Source organism: Perca fluviatilis, chromosome 14, assembly GCF_010015445.1.
Source record: "Perca fluviatilis chromosome 14, GENO_Pfluv_1.0, whole genome shotgun sequence".
Classification (NCBI taxonomy): Eukaryota; Metazoa; Chordata; class Actinopteri; order Perciformes; family Percidae; genus Perca; species Perca fluviatilis.
Window position 1 is genome coordinate 14,115,870 of NC_053125.1, and position 15,283 is coordinate 14,131,152.

Sequence of the window (15,283 nt, forward strand, 5' to 3'; positions counted from 1 at the left end):
ATCTTGACATTTTTAAAATAATTGTAAAAAAAAAAAAAAAAAAGACGGGGACTCTAGACAAATTATGTTAAAAAGGTCATAACAACCTTGACACGCTAATGGATCTGCTACTAGTCCTCCAGGGGAACATGGGAACTGCACATACATAAGGAATGTGGCTGTATTTTCAAATGTACTTCTTGAGAATGAGCTTAGCGCTAGCTTTGTGTAATCCTCGCCGTCATGCCCCAATTATGAAAGGAATACATGCAGCCTGGAATAATGATAACCAACGTGATACACATGTGACTAGGTTAAGAGTCTTTGCCTTTCAGTGTGTAAGATCACATTGGGGGGGGGAAATACTCCTTTCCTCTTAGAAAACTGCTATGATGTGTAAGTTCACATGCAAATTGTTAGTTCTGATAGCAGCAGGTTCATCACATCTTTCCGAGAAGAAAGTTGTTGTGAATATTTGATCAGTGGTGGAAGGGGGGTACTCACATCCTTTTATCGAAAGAGCTCCATCATTTGATGAGTGAAGTTATGAAGCATCAGTTTGCTAATTAGTGACTGTTGATACCCTTGAGGATAACTGATATACCTCTCCAAAAAGTTAATGCAATCAAACCGCTATTGTTCACACTATCCAGTGTCCTCTCTGCAACCCAGTGAAAAGCCTGCAGTGAATAATAGGAAGAATGTAGAACTTTGGAGGATTTAGAAAGAACCTTCCTTGTTGATATTGGCCTAGATTCTAACTCCTTTGGGCTATTATCGCTGTAGGGTTTGTCAACAATAGAAGCCAATCATTTTTTTTCTATCTCAAAAACATGTCCTGAGGTTATAGTTGCAGCAGACCAAAGTAATCAAGAGTTTGCCACATGTATCATCAGCTCATTTAAACTAATCAAAGTTTTGTTTTTTGTTTTCAGCCCGACTCCTTCCCTTACAGAACACTGAAGCAAATAAACAAATGGCGCACATGCTGGAGGGGCGAATTTAAATGAATGTTGCACAGGCAGTTCATAAAGAAAGGTAAGTAAGAAATAAAACTGCACGCTGGAAGCGGAGGAGAATGGTGAGTTTTTTCCACATTGTTATAACTCACATTAATTAAAACACATTTTTATCCTTGCTTGACTCCACTTTCAGCTGAAACTAATCACATTGAAGGCTAATTTTGACTGCTACCTCTACAGGAGCTCACCACCTATTTCACACACACACACACACACTCACACACACACAGACAAGTTTACTAGTCATGAATAGTCACACTCAACATAGAAAAAACAGTTGTGTAGTGTCTTGTGTGGCTCTGGAGGAGCTTTGTCAGGTCTGAAAAATAACCCTGCATCTGATTCACTTTGATTTGAAACAAAGGCATTACAGGAAGAATCCTGCATGCCTAGAAGACCTCTTTCTGTAGAACAAATGCTCTCCATGCTTCCATGTCTCACATGCTAATGGCAGCACAAGCAGCATAGGCTGGGGTGAAAGGAGGAGGCGTTTGTTCAAAAATTCATATTCCAAATGGCACATTTTGGGTTGTGTCGTGCTTTTCTATTTCATTTTTAGTAATGGGCTATAGTGCAATAGTAGATAATACAAACAAGACCCATGCTGTATTTCTGAGCTTGCTTGCAGCACCAAGTAATTTTACATTATTTTAATTCCACACCGATCTGAGTGTGCCAGAGGCTGCATTTGTAAAAGGCTACCACTTCATAACAAATATTTTAGTGTTCATAAAAGGCATGCTGAAACCTTACAGTCCATGTACACACATTTAAGTTTATGGATAGGCCTGCTCATTCGTCATCAATTTAGTTTTAATCTGAAACACTTTTGTAACTAATTACACTTCCTCACATTTAATGCTGGACCCATTTAGGCAACTGCAGAAGTCCAGGGTGGTTTTTAGAAGAATAATACTGTGCCCGAGGAGATCACACTACCTTCTCCACTCAAGGAAATGCGATGTTATGTGATGCATCACGCGGGAGTCAGAAAATCCTGGTAGTCATGCGCTGATCCGGTATTTAAGGTCGACGGGTTACTGTTTTGGGGGAAGTAGATGCTGGTTCCGCATGGAAGGGGAACTTTTATACACACTTAGTTGACAGAGAAAGTAATTAATGCTGTGTTTAAGTAATGCACATTCACTTTAGGTAAAGGCTTAGTTGAAGTGCATATTTGCGGGTGAATCATCATTCGGTAAACACCGACTCCAAATCAGCCGTGCGTAAAATTTGGCAACACTTTTTGGATAATGTGGCAGGGCTGTTTGTTGGTGCTTGTGGGCGCGGTGGTCGTAAGCGCTCAGTTTCCCAGAGAGTGTGTGACACCCGAAGGACTCAGGAGTGGACAGTGCTGTCCGTCGCCCCCTGGACTCAACAACGACCCGTGTGGCTCCAGCACGGGGCGCGGACAGTGTGTTTCCATCACGGTGGACGCGCGCCCGCACGGCCCTCAGTATCCGCACGACGGACGGGATGATCGGGAACGATGGCCCATCCGTTTCTTTAACCGTACCTGTCAGTGTAACGGAAACTTCAGCGGTTATAACTGCGGCCGCTGCAGACACGGATGGACGGGGCCCAACTGTGACCAGCGAGTTTCTGTTGGTAAGTGCGCGTCCTCGGGGACATATTTCAATAATAATGTTATGGTAGCCTATAGTGACTCTAGCTCATGGGGAGATAGAAGAGGTCATAGCTAACAAATCTAGGGTCTGTGCTGCTGCTCAGTGGCACTTCAGCACTTCTTTAGGACACCACACACAGGGAAATGGACCGATTCTGGCCCATGTAATGGCAATTTAACTATTTGTATGGCAAAGAGAGATTATTTTACAGAAGGTTATTCAAATGTGGTTCCCATAAAACAGGCTAGAATGCATATGAAATAGCCTAGGTACAGCCCTGACACTTAGAAAGGGCATTTAATTAAAAAACTGCCATTAAACCTGCCTGTTACGGACATTTATTTGCTACTTCTTTTCTCGGTCAATAAAAACTGATCCCCATTTAACGCATGACTGATTGAGTTAATCCACATTCCCTCTGCGATAATCCCCCAGTAAGAAGAAACGTGATGCAGCTCAGCGCGGACGAGAAGCGTGCGTTCGTGAACGCGCTGGACCAGGCCAAGCGCACGGTGCACCCAGACCTGGTGATCGCCACGCGGCGCTATCCGGAGATCTTCGGGCCCGACGGGAACACTGTGCAGTTCGAAAACATCACCATCTACAATTACTTCGTGTGGAGCCACTACTTCTCCGTCAGCAAGACGTTCCTGGGTGCGGGGCAGGCCAGTTTTGGGGGAGTGGACTTCTCACACGAGGGCCCCGGCTTTGTCACTTGGCACAGGTTCCACCTGCTGCAGCTGGAGCGAGACATGCAGGTAAGATACTGTATGAAGAGGGCTGACAGTTAGATTCATAGCCTACACAATAGAAACCCATTTCGGGTCATTCTAAGATTAAAAGCCTGTCCACATTTTTATTTTACCTAATGCGTTTCAACTATTGGTGAGGAAACCATAACTGACGCAGTTAGTTATGGTTACTGATTACACGCTTTAATAGGCGAGCAGCGCGCAAAATGTGATTTGAAGACTTTGAAATTCAATTTGATCAGCGCACCATCAATTTGGAGATGAAACAACAACGGTATTGAACCGAGCTTTTGTGAGAGGAGTTATTAAGCCAAGTTTGTATAATTATTATTTCCATCCAGTGGTTCAGAATTACCCAAGTTGTTTTTGTAGGCTGTACAGACTTGCTAGCACAGACAGTAAGGCTGCTGGATGGTTTTTGAAATCCTGGCAGCATGTTAGACTCCTGTAGAGAAACTCTTATGTGCAGGATGAACTACATCAACGACTAAAATATACATCTTTGTTCTACTCAAATTAAATCTTATATATTATAACGACAACACTTTATAATAATGGTACATGAATTAATATGAATTCATGCAGGACTTCCTGCATGAAAAAGCATGAATTCATTGATGTAGTACTTAATGAACTATCAGTAATGTACAATAGTATTTATAAATACTATTAGTTAATAGTTAAATAGTATTTCATTCATGACTTAATGCCGGAACAATATGTTAATTAATGCATCAATTAAGGTATTTGAATCATCATGTCTTCTGATTTATTAATGATGTTCATGTCTTCTTCAAAAAAACTGACCAGTCCCAGCAGTGTACAGATATTCTTAAAAAAATGTAGTGTTGTAATCATTGTTAACCAAACATTGCTTCTTCATTACTTTATTGTGTTTGTGGCCCTTCAAATAAAGTACTGACCTGGTCCATCTTTAACATTGATACATACAGTAGATATGATTAATGGTGGCATAAAATGAAATGTATTAAGAATTAAAGGAGTGGGTTGGCAAAATGATACTGAGGTCACTACAGTGACACAAAATACAGTATACTGCAGATGCATTTTTATAGTTGCTTTATTCACAACAACATAAGGCAAACAGTAATGCCTGAGAACAATGCCCACCCAAGTAGGATATTTATGAATTTGAAGTGACATTTTTATTTTATTTAAAAGATTGGGGCATATGCCACCATTAATCATATCTATGTATCAGTGTTAAAGATGGACCAGGTCAGCACTTTATTTGAAGGGCCACAAACATTATAAAGTAATGAAAAAGTAATATTTAGTTAGTCATTGTTACAACACTAAAATTTTGTTTTTCAACTACAGATTTACCTATGAAGAAGACATGAACATCATTAATAAATCAGAAATCATGATTGAAATACTTAATTGATGCATTAATTAACATTGTTCCTTCATTAAGTCATGAATTAAATACTATTAATCATTGTACATTACTGATAGTTCATGAAGTTCTACATGAATGAATTCATGATAATTCATGTACCATTATTATAAAGTGTTACCATAACTTTACAAATATGTTATATGTTTCTCAAAGGAGTGTTTTTCACTAAGCCATTTAAAACAAAAGTTGTGGAAAAGCAAGAATGAGCATCACACTTTCACTTCTAAAAAAGTATTTTCTTTCCAGTTAAAGTTTCTTAACCATTTCTCAATCAATCATGGCTTTATATGTTTCCTGCCGCCTTGTTGCATGTGCATTTTCATTTTTCTCTTCATGTAGACATAGACATACATTTCATATTCTGTGATTAGAGACCCTAGAATTGTTTCCACAAATGCTTATAAAGAACACATTTTCAGATTTATTCATGCATGAACTGTCTTCAAAAGCAAATCACAGTGTGTGAAAATGATAACCAATTTATTCAGTGCATTGACTCATTGCCAAATGAGACTGAAAGGAAACTTTGGCATGAACAAAGGGGATGGAAGTACATTATCAGCAGCATAATAAAATAAAGCCTCAAGCTAACTCCTAGCCTTCCTAGCCTTGATCTTCACATTCACAAACTCATACTCAGCCATCCTTTATTTATTTCAAACAACCAGGACATGCTGCGAGACCCCTCCTTCGCCCTGCCCTACTGGAACTTTGCCATCGGTGGAAGCACATGTGACATCTGCACAGATGACCTGATGGGAGCCAGGAGCAGCTTTGACATGAATTCCCTGAGCACCAACTCTATCTTCTCCCAGTGGAGGGTCATATGTGAGAGCGTAGAAGACTATGACACGCTGGGAACCATCTGCAACAGTAAGACTATTGTTTATTCACCATGGCAAATACTCTAGTGATGTTACAGTGGTTCTCTTTATTCTTTTAGTGTCTAAAAAAAAAAGATTGCTATAGTCTACCTTGTCTGGTCCCTGTCTCCTTCCAGGCACAGAGACTGCTCCCATCAGAAGGAACCCAGCAGGAAATGTCAACAGGCCCATGGTCCAGCGTCTCCCAGAGCCCCAGGATGTGGCGGACTGTCTGCAGGTTAACGCTTTCGACACGCCGCCCTATTACTCCACCTCCTCCGAAAGCTTCAGAAACACAATTGAAGGTGAGAGACTATGACGGTATGTCTGTCATACAGTGTAATTTCATTCACATATTGTTTCGCCATTGTTTCAGCTATTTTTTTCTGTTTTTCATGTTTCGACAGGCTACAGCGCCCCCAAGGGGAACTATGACCCCGTGGTGAGGAGCCTCCACAACCTGGCCCATCTGTTCCTGAATGGGACAGGAGGACAGACTCACCTCTCGCCCAATGACCCCATCTTCGTCCTGCTCCACACCTACACCGACGCTATTTTTGATGAATGGTTAAGGAGACACAGTCCAGGTTTAAAAAAACAAAACAAAGAAAACACACTTTTTCTAGTCCTTGACTTTCTAATACCTGCATATTTCACTGCTTTATAGTTAGCATGATGAGTATTAGGCTAACTTCACACATTTCTTGACAGATTCGACTCTGTATCCTGAAGAAAATGCCCCCATTGGTCACAACAAGGGCTACAACATGGTGCCTTTCTGGCCTCCAGTGACTAACGCAGAGATGTTTGTGACCGCCCCTGAAAATCTTGGTTACTCTTATGAAGCTCAATGGCCAGGTATTCATTTTGGATGACTTCTAGTACTCGCACAATTGTTTTTGTGGGTCTTCTTTCAATCTAGCCTTTGAAGAAATCCAGACGACAAACGTAATAATCATCCTCTTCTACCTTTCTAGCTCAACCTTTCACTCTGACTGAAATCATCACCATGGCAATAGTCGCTGGCCTCCTGCTTGTCGCAGTCATTTTCGCCGCCACCACATGTGCCGTGCGTGCCAGGTCACACAAGATGGAGGGCCACCAGCCTCTGCTTGGGGATCAGTACCAGCGCTACGACGACAACAAAAGCCAGTCTGTAGTCTAAGTTTGGTGTTCGAACACGCGCCTCTCTCCTTTCTTTACTTTCACAGTGATACAGCTATGCAGTTTGTTAAAGCGTCAATCACTTCTCACTGGAGAGCATGTTTAGATTCTTGAATGCTACAACTTGATAGTAACTTGAAGTAATCTTTTGGCTGCATTCATGTCCCTATCAAAAGGAACTTGTTCATTTTTCTTTACAAGTCGTATAGATGTGAATCAGTTATTGAAGATGCATTTTTTCAAATGGAAAGGTTTAGATACATGCAACACTTTTTAAGAGTATGGTTTTGCGAAGATTGCAATGATGCAATCTTTGAAATGTTCAGATTTCTGGAAAATTTGAAAATGTGTTCAAATAAAGAGAACCTGGACAACTGACGCGTTGGTGTGCTAGTGATGCCACCAGGTGGTGCTGAACTGTTATTCTAATCAGAGCTTTTAAAGGATATGTCAGTATCAGCAATGATGCCTCCTGTAGTTTAGTGTCTGATGTTGCAGTTACAGTAAAAGGTGATCAGGTGTAAAAAAAATAAAAAAATAAAAGTAGATTCTTATAGGGTATCGAAAAAAAATTCTAAAACCATTAGAACACATTTGAAGTAATAGAGTAATACCTGCAAAATAATTTTAAAGTAGTTGCACAATGGTGTCATAGACCTGAAGCGTTAGTAATTGTTATAAAATGCACTGCCCATGTAACAGAGCCATAACGGCCACAAGGGGGTGCAATAGTTCAGTTTCTGAAACAACTGGCAGGAGAATGAGCTATAGGGGGGGAGAAGTTTTGTTTTTAATTGTATATTAAAATAAATTGATCCAAATGACCTGCAATGTTATTGAATGAAGAGATGAAAAGAACGGGTGTCAACAGGTTGCAATCCTCAAATCTTACTGAACTGTGTACTCGCACCATATGCAGCTTTTTTTTAATTTCATTTTTTAAAACTAAATATGTGAAATGGTCATTCTGTTTTTTACATAGATACTTCTGCCAGAATGTTGTTGGATCTGACTGCATACCAAATTATTGAAATGATTAAATGGTATGCCTACACAGTGGTTTGTTTGACTGCTGAATGTGATTAAAACGTTAATAAACGCACCAAAAGACTAAATGTATGTACACATCAAATCACGATATATGTTATAGAGTCTAATCTATTACCATTTACGTAGCACACACCTGCGTTCATCTTGCAGACACACGATAATATAGGAATTAGCTTGTAGTGCTCACTCCCATGTAGCCTAATGAGGGCTAGTGGGTCTAGCCATTTTGCCTTATGGTTGGACTCCCAACTCCTAATTTGTAATACATGACAAATTTATTCCCCTGCGTACAGTACTCGTTAAATAACACCCCAGTGTCCCTTCACCTGTCTGGTGTCTGGTGTCTGGTTTCAGAGGAGGCTTCCCTTATGGGAGGGTCCACGGACAGCACGTTGTCGTTAAACTATCGAACTATTGGCCAGCCGCTTGGATGGGAGGGCTGTGTGTCTAACAGCGGCGCGCTGGGGTTCAGTGAAGTGTCTTTGGCCCTTCATCATTACTTCAGTCTGCGAGCTGGTTGAATAAAGTTGCGAGGAGCACGCGCTTGTTGCAACTTTGAATCGATTCATCGCGCGCGTCTCCCCCAACAACTCGCAGCTCTGTCATTTAGGCTACTTGTCTGCCTGCTCCATTCAATACAGTGGAAACGTGTGATCTTTCAGGCTGTCTACAATGGACGAGGATAACAACGTCTTGCCTGATTTGAAGGATATAGAGACCAAACTGGGTCTAAAGGTCCCGGATAGTCTCATTCGTTCTCTCGCCGGAGGGAAGCATCACGACAAGCACGAGAAGTCGCCAGCACCGCATTTAGTGAACTGCAAATTACATGCTAATAATGCGGACTTGAAAAGACTGGAGACCAAAATGCTATTCCTCAAACAAGAAATGGTAAGCTTAAGTCTTTTTTTCCCTGTATCCTGTTTAATTGAACGAGCTGTTAAGGAATTGTTCCAGTAACTTTTAAGGAACGTGTGCCAGTTGTTAAATTAGTTTACCGACTTGTAATTACAAGATATGGGTCACTTACACTTAATTGTAGCCTACAGTTGTGCAAGTCGTTTATTCGTCTACAAACGTTCGTGAATAAAATAAAAGACCGTAATATGACTCATAGAAATCAGCTAGGCTATTAGATATCATAGTTTCATGTCAGGCAAGTTACAATGTGTCTCTCTTTAATGGATCACATTTATTGGCGACCAAGCTCACAGGAAAAAAAACTATACTAGTTGCAAAACAGGTCTATTTTGTATATCATCTTGTGGTTGTTAAATGCAAAGTTCCACTAATGGGTGGTGTTGTGCCTCAAATGCACTGAAACCGGTCAATACGTGAGAGCCATTCACACCTGCACACTTCAGTCACATAGACCTTTGTTGATAAACCCTCCTCACCTCAGAAAATAACCCCTCCTCTCTTATTATTCAAAGTACTCTGTCATTACCTTATTATGATTTCATAGCTTCTGCCAACACTCGCCATTCAATTATTTTCAAATGCCATGCTTGTTGGACAGAAGCTTTGTTAGATCCAAGGTCACAGCAAACCCTTATTTTAAGTAGACATGAAAGGTATTAAGATTCCTGAGCAGATGGCCTACCTGACAGTTTTGCAGACTGTAGTAGAGCTGTAACATGGCCAGCAGACCAATCACCAAAAGAGTTTTTTGTGTGGATAGGCTTACGTCTATTAACATCTATTCATGTGACGGAGAGACTTGAAACAATCACACGTATTTACAAAAGGAACAAACCTTACCTTGCTTTAATTCGCTTGTGTTTCAACCTGACAGCTAGCCTGACAAGCCAGACCCAGATCAAGATGTTGCAAATTAAATTTGCTGCCGCTAGGGTGCGTCTAGATTTCTGGGCTACCTGACAGCCATGCCATCATTAAATATTGCTGATATGAGAAAAAAAAATGTATCTAGTGTAATGCCATTAGTGGCCTCTTGTTGTTGGACAGCTCATCTCGAATGTGGGCCATCTTGGGCTTCTCTGTTTTTGCACTTCCCTTCACTAATCCAATCAGATTACTCTGTTTTGGTGAGCACAAACACACACACACACACACACACACACACACACACACACACTGCTTACAAGGGCCTGAACTAATCTACAGCCTATCAAAGGAGCAAATTACCTCCTATGTGCCAAAAAAAAGGTTAGGGACCAGCTCTTATTAGTTTCATGAGACAAATTAAAAATGTTGCAGGTTCAGTGTTACTGTACACTACAGACACAATTATGCAGCACTAATTGTGTTTCCTAAACTCATTTTGTGATACCAGCCCACTGGTGCCACCTTATTAACATGAGATAGCTGCTTGGACTTAAAATGCAATTTTTCAGACTCCATCTGCTGGGCTTCCGTGTGTGTATAAAGCGGGTGGTTATGCTCACAAAACAAATACACCGGCAGCAATAGAAGCTACATAAAGGCTGGATGCAAATCCACCCCAAAGAAAGGCTGTTGTCTCAGGCCAGCTGTCTGGAGCACTGTACCAGCCCTGTTTGCCTTCATCTGCCTCAATGCATTTTGAGGGTAGCAGGCTGTTACAGCTGTTCGTTTACCATTTTTCATTCTGACAGAGTGTTAGTCACCCAGTAGACACAGGGGAATCCATTTGATTGACCCCCATAGGCTGTCTACTTCCATCCCCAGTCAATAGCATGGTTTGTCACGGCAGGGAGTTAAATCAATGGCCATACTGTGTAAAGTAGGCATATCATTCAGAATCCTGGATGCAAACTGTTTCCTGTTACATTAGTACGAGCTTTTTTTCCCCGTGCCACATAGTTAAGTCTCTTTGTTCACAACAAAGCCCGATAGTCTAAACAAAATAGTACATAGTGTTCCTACCATGAGAGGACATAAGAATGCAAACAATTGTTGAGATAAAATATCTCACCACAAGGTTTAATTAGTAGCTGATCTGGAGCTTTACTTATCACATGAACTTAATCAGCAGTTGGGGACTGCCCAGTTATAGAATTGTTATTAGATTTTTATTTTTTTTGCACACTTTAAGCTCGGCTTGCAACCATGTTAATGAATGCTGATCAAAACCACTTGATATGATCAAAAGCTCCAGAATAGCTACTAAATGGACCATGTGGCGAAATTGTGTTCTTAACTTCTGTTTCTGAGGTCTAGAATGAACTTTGACCCTCAGTGCTTACAATAGTTAGCAATGATTACGGTACTGGTTTTGTATTATTTTGACTTCCATTTTAGCTCTGGGGGCATCCTGTTGTACTGACATGTAGTAAAGGAGTAGTTCTACATTTTTGGAAAACAGTAATTCACTTGCTTGCAGAGCAGATTGTTGCCATTCTTATATCTATTTGTTTAATAGAATGCTACAGCCAGCTGCAGGGTAGCTAAGCAATTTATTGGAAAGGCACAGTGACTCAGAGTCTCTTGGGAATCAAACGGTAACGCCAAAACTCCAGGAAATTACTGCTTCTGGCCATGAAATAGTTAGGTGCCTAAACCTCTGCAGAACAACAACGTTTTCATCTTTACATGTGTTAATTCCTGAGTGTGGGAGGTGCTGTTTTATTTCCCCTTTGGACAGAGCCAGGCTAGCTGTTTATACTAAGCTAACTGGCAGATGGACAGATGTGAGAGGGTTATCAATCGTGTCATCTAACTCTCGGCAAGAAAGTGAACAATCACATTTCCCAAAATATCAAACTATTCCTTTAAATGCTGGATCATCTTTAAGTAGCATTACCTGACCGGGATGTTTTTCTCCAACTCATAGGCACATCTACGAGCCATCGATGTGAAGCTGATGCAGCAGCTTATGGCAATCAACGAAGGCATTGAGTCCATCCGTTGGATGATAGAAGACAGAGGTGGCGTGGCCAGCCAAGAGGGCAGCCTGACGGGCAGCTTGTACAGCCTGTCGGACAGCCAGGACGGTACCTCACTGCGCGGCAGCTTCAACAGCTTGAATGATGGTAACAGTGACGGGCTAGATAGTCTATCTGTGGGTAGTTACCTGGACACTCTAGCAGAGGACCTCCCGGATGACCCCTCACCTACGGATCTTGACTGTTTTGTGGATAAAACGGTTATTGATGGGGATGCTTTCAGCAAATCGCCACTGAAAGTCAGAGTGGAATCGGATGAATACTACTGCTTTGGATAATAAGCTAAACGCAGAGCCTGCTGAGATATTCTGTGAAGAAAGATTTTAAAATGTGTTTCGCCACTTTGATAAATTAACACAGCTGTCTGGTTTTTCCTACATGCTTTACATTTGACTCATAATAGCTGACAGCCAAGGTGTTGGCGATTAATACCAAATGACTAATGTTACTTTTCACCGTGTCACCAGCTTCCTTAAATTGTGGATTGAACACACACCTTAACAAACCATTGCCCCTTAATGTCACACCAAATGCAAGTGAAAGCATCTTAACAACTCTTATGTCTTAGTATTTTACCATGCAGGTCAATTCAATTAAAAAATGTGCTCTGTTATGATTTAAAGATTTATTTATTTATTGTGGAGTTATCCAATACCTTAGCAGTTTATTTTCACAGTTAAAATACTTCTTAGCCTAAAATTGCTGAAGATGGGGTGAATAAAAGCAGCAACATCAGTTGAACAGCAAATTTTCTTCTCTGTCTGTGGAAAATGTAACTGCGACTTTGTGTTAGGTCAACCACAATCAGCTGATCTAAGTGAAGGAGTAGATTAGCATTTAGCGGCCGTTTGGAAAATTGTTCAGGTCGTGTTGACTGATTCAAGTGGGAAAACTGTTTAAAGTGGCAAGTGGTAAGTTTAAGTGTTAAAGCAAGTGCAATTCACTTCCATGCCAAATTCTGAGCACCACATGTTGAGCTTTTAATTATTTTTACTTAAATATTTTGACTGATGGAAGTTCCTAAGCTAAACCACACTCCAGAGATTAGTAGCACATTCAAAGCATGGATGCTTGACTGAAAACCAAAGCAATTTGATCGTCTTATAAATAATTTTGGCCTGAGGCAAACTCTGTTAACAGCAGATGGGAGATTTGTTGGTGGTAGACATATGGGAAACATGTTTGCTTTGTAGGCACATTTTAATCCTCTGTTGTCAAAAAAAAGGTTTAACGAGAGCTATACATTGCTGTACATAACTGTCGTTTTAGCTTTAAACTCTTTGTGTTGATTTGTTTGACATTTGTATTTGATGCTGCCTCCTTTTGAAAGAAAACCATGTTTTTTTTTATTGATTTCTGTTCATTTTGTTGTGGAAATGAAATAATATATTGTGATTTTCCTCCTGCTCACATTGCGTACGTCTTTAATGCAAAGAACCACAGTCACTCTTGTGTAATTCTTTTTTAGAAACAACAAAACAGGTCATTGACCCAGAATCTTAATGAGATGGAAAGTGAACATTATGTTGGTTTCCTTTTTTGGTAAATTTAAGTTAAGAATAGTCTCTTGATAATGAAGTCAGATTTTGTGGTGCCCTGTGCAATGTGGCATGAAAAATTCCCCGTATTAAGTCACTTTCTCACTCCATGTCACTTTCTTTTGATAAAACACAACATCGGGAAGATAATTCTAAATTTGAAAAAATTGTTGCTTACGTGTGCCCTTTAAAAATTCCCAAGCTATTAGCAGAGGAATGCCACTTAGGATGCTATTTCGAATGGCATACCAACTATTATCATAAATGAGGAATCATGTTACCCATAGCTCTATCATGAGTGCAATGCTTTGCCTGAAGTAATTTGAAAATAACACCAACCAAAAGTGAGACTGAAATGCCAGCCATGCAGAATATTTGATGGTCTGCTATGTTATTTTAAGTGTTGTGCATCTTAATAGCTTCTTATCTTTCATGTGATGATTAAAGTTCCAGACAGAGTATACAGGGAAAGTTATTATAGGAAAGATGAGAACCTTGGGCTCTTTGGCTTGCAATTGTATGAGTGGCCACTGGCCATGGGGCACAGTACTTCAGTAGTTCTCAGACTGGGATCTGACATCAGGACATGGCTTTGGAAATGCTGCTGTGTTGGATAAGTCTTAATTTATTCACTTTGTCCATAGAGCTGTCTCATGTTAGGATCTCATCTTATTTGAAACTAGCTATCATCAAATCCCGGATGGAGGATTGTGTGGATGTTTTCTCCATGCGCGGCAGTCGTCTTGCATAACATGGAATGCACAAAATAGCAAGATTGGACACAACGGACACTTTTAGTGTTACATTAGTTCCAGACAGATATAATCACTTTATCCAGTCACATTAAGCAGACTTGTAACTTTGTCTCACTCCAAGTGCAAAGCTGCTTTATTTGGTTTTATGCTGCCTTTCCTTATCTCTACCTCCCAGAGGCTTTGGCAAGCTTAAGCTCTCTGTCAAGCTGAACCACGCTGAGGCCACTAAACCAAAGAGCTTTGTGAATGGCAGCACGACCTCCTTGTCAGCAATTCAATTAAAAACAAAGTTCTCTAAACTTCCCTAAATTTCATTTCTTAACAACTGTAACCATGTCATGACTGACTGATAGCTAATTTCCCTTTGGGGAAAATGTTGAGACTAGAGCTAGTGGCCTTGAAATAATTGGACACACAGAACAGGTTCTGCAAGTTTATGTTGTAATAGGTCTGAGTCAAAATTCCTAAGAGCTACATGGTACACTACACATAAACAAACGTTGCTTTTTTTGGCTTTCCCCCGTTCTTATAAGTGTACATTTCCTACATGAAAGGGAGAAGAGATTGACACAGCCTTTGTGGTGAAGACAAGTGTTGTCTTTCACCAAATCATCCAATCACATTTGAGAAAATGAATTTTTTTTGCTCAAGCTGCAAGCTTAAACTTAAGTTTTTCCTCATTCCAAGCAAAAACTTAATACATATTACCAAATAATTGTCCCCTTTATGGAAGTGAGAGAGATAACCCACTATCAGTTTACATTACAGTCAAGTGAAGTTACTCAAAGTTTGTCATATTCTTCTGTCTGCATTTATAGTACCCCTGTTCTGAGGGTGAATGACACCCAGGCTTTGTGGAAAGCAAACAAAAGGGAAAATCAGCTGCTGTCCCCCTGAGTTTGGGAGCAGAGTGCAAAACAATGATTTATTCATTCTCTTCGTTAGTCCTCAGTTACTTCACTTGAGCACAAGTAATTACACTGTCGTACAGTCGAGACGGCAGCTTCCAGCAGGGATCCATTAGCAAATTAGACACAGGGGTTGGGCCTGTGCCGCGAGATGAAGGGAAACCCATACCGTGTGGTATCTGGGAAACTGTCACCATGCTACCAAATGAGGATACAGGATATGGGTTACTGAGTAGGTTTTAGGGGGGAGGGATCAAAAGAGCCGGAGAGACAGTGGAGCCCTTAGACAGAAAGCCACAGATACCAAGTAAATA

The 15,283-nt window shown here is 40.6% G+C and overlaps 2 protein-coding genes across 2 annotated transcripts; both read left to right on the forward strand.

Annotated features, from left to right (window-relative positions):
• Nucleotides 1-2,035: 2,035 nt before the first annotated feature.
• LOC120573263 (5,6-dihydroxyindole-2-carboxylic acid oxidase-like) lies at nucleotides 2,036-7,209 on the forward strand. Its single transcript, XM_039822902.1, has 7 exons — nucleotides 2,036-2,609; nucleotides 3,065-3,387; nucleotides 5,473-5,677; nucleotides 5,805-5,972; nucleotides 6,075-6,254; nucleotides 6,379-6,525; nucleotides 6,645-7,209. The coding sequence occupies exons 1-7, from the start codon at nucleotides 2,255-2,257 to the stop codon at nucleotides 6,830-6,832; spliced, it is 1,566 nt and encodes a 521-aa protein (XP_039678836.1). The 5' UTR covers nucleotides 2,036-2,254; the 3' UTR covers nucleotides 6,833-7,209.
• A 1,137-nt stretch (nucleotides 7,210-8,346) lies between these two features.
• Nucleotides 8,347-13,178, forward strand: LOC120573265 (leucine rich adaptor protein 1-like). Its single transcript, XM_039822903.1, has 2 exons — nucleotides 8,347-8,772; nucleotides 11,657-13,178. Exons 1-2 carry the CDS (start codon nucleotides 8,554-8,556, stop codon nucleotides 12,044-12,046), a joined length of 609 nt encoding a protein of 202 aa, XP_039678837.1. The 5' UTR covers nucleotides 8,347-8,553; the 3' UTR covers nucleotides 12,047-13,178.
• The last annotated feature ends 2,105 nt before the right edge of the window (nucleotides 13,179-15,283 follow it).

Coding starts and splice junctions, on each gene's coding strand:
- LOC120573265 (XM_039822903.1), top strand. CDS start 8,554: ATGGACGAGGATAACAACGTCTTGCCTGATTTGAAGGATATAGAGACC. Junction 8,773..11,656: donor TATTCCTCAAACAAGAAATG/GTAAGCTTAAGT, acceptor TCCAACTCATAG/GCACATCTACGAGCCATCGA.
- LOC120573263 (XM_039822902.1), top strand. CDS start 2,255: ATGTGGCAGGGCTGTTTGTTGGTGCTTGTGGGCGCGGTGGTCGTAAGC. Junction 3,388..5,472: donor AGCTGGAGCGAGACATGCAG/GTAAGATACTGT, acceptor TCAAACAACCAG/GACATGCTGCGAGACCCCTC. Junction 6,526..6,644: donor TTATGAAGCTCAATGGCCAG/GTATTCATTTTG, acceptor CTACCTTTCTAG/CTCAACCTTTCACTCTGACT.